At 41.6% G+C, this 4,447-nt stretch overlaps 1 protein-coding gene across 1 annotated transcript; it reads left to right on the forward strand.

Annotated features, from left to right (window-relative positions):
* Positions 1–356: 356 nt before the first annotated feature.
* On the forward strand, positions 357–3,382 carry glulb (glutamate-ammonia ligase (glutamine synthase) b). Its single transcript, XM_070545449.1, has 7 exons — positions 357–462; positions 1,175–1,357; positions 1,436–1,597; positions 1,666–1,812; positions 1,892–2,019; positions 2,281–2,480; positions 2,566–3,382. The coding sequence occupies exons 2-7, from the start codon at positions 1,189–1,191 to the stop codon at positions 2,882–2,884; spliced, it is 1,125 nt and encodes a 374-aa protein (XP_070401550.1). The 5' UTR covers positions 357–462; positions 1,175–1,188; the 3' UTR covers positions 2,885–3,382.
* The last annotated feature ends 1,065 nt before the right edge of the window (positions 3,383–4,447 follow it).

The raw sequence follows: 4,447 nt of genomic DNA on the forward strand, positions 1-4,447 counted from the left end.
TCTCTCTCTCTCTCTCTCTCTCTCTCTCTCTCTCTCTCTCTCTCTCTCTCTCTCTCTCTCTCTCTCTCTCTCTCTCTCTCTCTCTCTCTCTCTCTCTCTCTCTCTCTCTCTCTCTCTCTCTCTCTCTCTCTCTCTCTCTCTCTCTCTCTCTCTCTCTCTCTCTCTCTCTCTCTCTCTCTCTCTCTCTCTCTCTCTCTCTCTCTCTCTCTCTCTCTCTCTCTCTCTCTCTCTGTGCGTGCGTGCGTGCGTGCGTGCGTGCGTGCGTTTGTTGTCCAGAAAGACAGCTTCTCACCTCTTTCCCAGGAGCAGATCACGTTTCTGTTTGTCCAATCAGAGCAGAGAAGATGCTCTATAAAACCTCCAGGAGCAGCGAGGCAAATGAACAACAGCACAAAGCAACTCACTAAGGACACACTCACAAACTGCTTCCTCCTGGCTATATTTTTATATACCTAACACAAGGTAAGAACCTCTTTCAAATGGTACTAGAGTCATCCATTGGTATTAGATGATTTATCTTCCTGCATCGATGCATAATGTTACCCTTTGTCTGTAACACACTCAGCTCTGAACAACAGAAGATGAACTTTTTAAAATTTTTTGTTATTTTTGCTGAAACTTGATTTTCCATAAAAAGTCTGGTGCGCGAATCTCATAAAAACTTTCTAGAACACACACACACACACACACACACACACACACACACACACACACACACACACACACACACACACACACACACACACACACACACACACACACACACACACACACACACACACACACACACACACACACACACACACACACACACACACACACACACACAGGTGAAATACAAGGTGTGTAGAATTAAATTATAGTATTTTTAATGTCTAGTTTTTAAAACTGAATTATTGGTAAAAAAACATTTCAAAACTATATACTAATACTTTTATCTCATGTGATTAGATAACAATAACAGGTGAATAAAGTTGGCACATTTTAGCATAATATTATAATAAACTAAATACACTTTGTAGAAAAGAAAATACATATTTCGTACCTGATTTTGACAAAAAGTAGATGTTAATTTTTAATGCTTCACATTTTTCCAAACTGTGTTCTCCTTTATCTTAGAAATGTACGCAGATACAGGTGTAAACAGGAATCCTATCACATGTACTCTTTGTAGATTTTAGGATCAAGATGATGTCTACGTCAGCGAGTTCAAAGTTGAGCAAATCTATTAAGCAGCAGTACATGGATCTCCCTCAGGGGGAGAAGGTTCAAGCCATGTATATATGGATAGATGGGACAGGAGAGGGACTGAGATGCAAGACCAGAACTTTGGATCGTGAGCCCAAGACAATAGAGGGTAAGACCTAGGTCCTGTGTGAATGTTTACATCAAACTGTGAGGCTGGTTGTGAATTTATTTTACTTTTCTTTATCAGATCTCCCCGAGTGGAACTTTGACGGCTCAAGCACGTACCAGTCAGAGGGATCCAACAGTGACATGTTTCTAATCCCTGCAGCCATGTTCAGGGACCCGTTCAGAAGAGATCCCAACAAGCTGGTGCTCTGTGAAGTCCTGAAATACAATCGTAAACCAGCAGGTGAGCAGCAGGGAACATTTGTCTGATGTTGGCTTAGGTTTCATCTAACCTTCAGTACTGTCTAACAGAGACAAACCTGCGGTACAGCTGCAAACAGATCATGAGCATGGTGGAGGACCACCACCCATGGTTTGGAATGGAGCAGGAGTACACTATCTTGGGCACAGATGGACATCCCTTTGGATGGCCCTCCAATGGCTTCCCAGGTCCACAAGGTGAGTGTCAGCTTTTAGAAGAGACTCATTGTTGTTCTATGGGGACATTTGAATCCTGGTATTATTCTCATCCTATTAGGGCCTTATTACTGTGGAGTGGGAGCAGATAAGGCATACGGACGAGATATAGCGGAGGCACACTATCGAGCCTGTCTGTACGCTGGGGTTCATGTCGGTGGATCAAATGCTGAAGTCATGCCTGCACAGGTACTTTTTCAATTCTGTTCTGTTTATCTCAATCTCAAGGCATTTCACAAAACAAGACAATCCAATTGAGTTAAATTCATCATGCCAATTAGCTAAGTTTCCTACATAAGGAACCTGGCAGATTGCATTGAGTCACTGACTTGTTGTGTCAGAGATTTTACAGCAACTTCATAACGAGATTACGCCAAGTATAATTAATTAATTAATAAAGCCTAGTAAGAGGGTTAGTCATCAGTTAAAATGGTAATACTTGTGTTTCAGTGGGAGTTCCAGGTCGGACCATGTGAAGGTATCAACATGGGCGACCATCTGTGGATCGCTCGCTTCATCCTTCACAGAGTTTGTGAGGACTTTGGCGTCATTGTGTCATTCGATCCTAAACCGATCTCAGGGAATTGGAATGGTGCCGGCTGCCACACCAACTTTAGCACAAAAATGATGCGTGAGGAAGACGGACTAAAGTAAGAATCAATTTGAACTTTTCAACGTTTTGATAACGGGGGGGGGGGGTACGGGCAGGCTCGTAACTTGTCTTATTTTTCACAGAGTCATTGAGGACTCAATCGAGAGGCTGGGAAAGAGACACATGTATCACATCCGGGCCTATGACCCAAAAGGTGGGCTCGACAATGCCAGACGTCTCACCGGTCATCACGAAACCTCAAACATCAGCGAGTTCTCTGCTGGCGTGGCCAACCGTGGTGCTAGCATCCGTATCCCTCGCTTAGTGGGTCAAGAGAAGAAAGGCTACTTTGAGGACCGCCGTCCATCTGCCAACTGTGACCCTTATGCTGTCACGCAGGCGCTGGTGCGCACGTGTTTGCTCAAGGAAGACGGAGACGAGCCAACCGATTACAGCAAATGACCCGTCAAGTGCCATTATTTGTGTTGTACCTAGTCTTGTGTATATATTTTTGAGATCAAACAGAAATATTTTTATTCTTGAATTTCCCCTAACAGATGAAATAATGAATTAGCAGTTCTTATATTTTTGATAATTCAATTGTGTTGAACTAATTAAGCAAACATTGCCTTCTGTCAATTCTGGACTTTGTTACATTCACAAGTGATCCTTTGTGCAGACGCAACTTGTACACAACTTGGTGTTTAGGTTGTGTTAACAGTATTGGTCAAAGTGCATCAGCCTCTTGTAGCCTTTGCAGCACTCCCCCAAAGGCATCTGAATGTTTTATCAGCCTTTTCCACTGTGATGCCACACTGTGTTTAGATAAGTTTGTGTAAGCTAGCGAACTTTTGTATTTTTTTAAAACAATGCATTTATTTGTTTTTTTTTTCTATTTGCAATTAACTTTATAATAAATTGCTAACCTTTAAGCATGTGTGTGTCACATGCAGACTGTCAGCTGGATCTCAGGAATGTGACTCATGTCTTAGTGTCAACAAATGGCGATTCATTTAGAAGAGTTAACACACACACACACACCTACACACACCCACACACACCCACACACACCCACACACCCACACACACACACACCTTGATGGAATCAAACACTAAACGGCAGTTACCTGAACAGTTTCAGCAGCTTTATTGCAAAGACAACATGCATAGTCAATGGGTGAAACCTCATTCTGGTGTTTTATTTTGAAACAAGTCACAAAAAGCCTCAGTGAGTCTTAAAGTGATTCAAATCATCTGAAAAGAGTTCAGTGAAAAGGTTATTTTTGCTGACTGTAGAATCATATTTATTAGGACTTATCCAAGCAGACTAAAATTATCTAATAAAAAATACAAACACAGGAAGGAAATCTAGTTGCACTTCTGAACTATTCAATAATTGAAAAAAATACAGAATGACTGGATCACAGTTTAGTGGAAATGAATGAGTAAAAAGGAACCAAACCATTTTTGAGCCATACCATGGCATGATCTGCTATAAAATTATGAAAATTAACCAAAAACTGATAACAAATAAAAGTATGTCTCTTTTAAAGTGGCAGTAGCTATGTTTACATGCGCCAGTCAGATTCAAATCTTGGTTGATCGGAAATCCCAAATATCTGTTTATATGAACACTAACTGAAATGATCCGATCATGTCATGGGTATACACCAAGCCCCCACAATGCGAGTCTGAAATTGAAGCCAACCCGGAAGCAGCAAAAATTGCAGTTCCACCCTCATCCACTGGGGGCTGGTGTCAGAAGCGAGCAAATCCTCATTGACTCCCATGTTAAAAATACCAATTTCACAGCAGAAATAAACATGTTTACAGCCTGGTACCAAAACATGTTTTAGGTTTCATAGATCTAGTTTACACTCATGACAACTCTGAGGGGGGTGAATTTTTGGTCACTCTTCTGTTTAAGTGTATTAAAAGCCTAAAATTCTGAATAATTAATGAACATCAGACCCACATGACCGCAGAGCTAGATCCGGGGAAAGGCCTCAGTCTGAGCCTCGGCCT

This window comes from Nothobranchius furzeri, chromosome 16 (assembly GCF_043380555.1).
Source record: "Nothobranchius furzeri strain GRZ-AD chromosome 16, NfurGRZ-RIMD1, whole genome shotgun sequence".
Taxonomy (NCBI): domain Eukaryota; kingdom Metazoa; phylum Chordata; class Actinopteri; order Cyprinodontiformes; family Nothobranchiidae; genus Nothobranchius; species Nothobranchius furzeri.

What these genes read in the sequence shown, in the direction of transcription:
- glulb (XM_070545449.1), top strand. Translation starts at nt 1,189, where the DNA reads ATGATGTCTACGTCAGCGAGTTCAAAGTTGAGCAAATCTATTAAGCAG. An exon ending in ATACAATCGTAAACCAGCAG is followed by an intron (nt 1,598 to 1,665) that starts GTGAGCAGCAGG and finishes ACTGTCTAACAG; the next exon opens with AGACAAACCTGCGGTACAGC. An exon ending in TGGCTTCCCAGGTCCACAAG is followed by an intron (nt 1,813 to 1,891) that starts GTGAGTGTCAGC and finishes TCATCCTATTAG; the next exon opens with GGCCTTATTACTGTGGAGTG.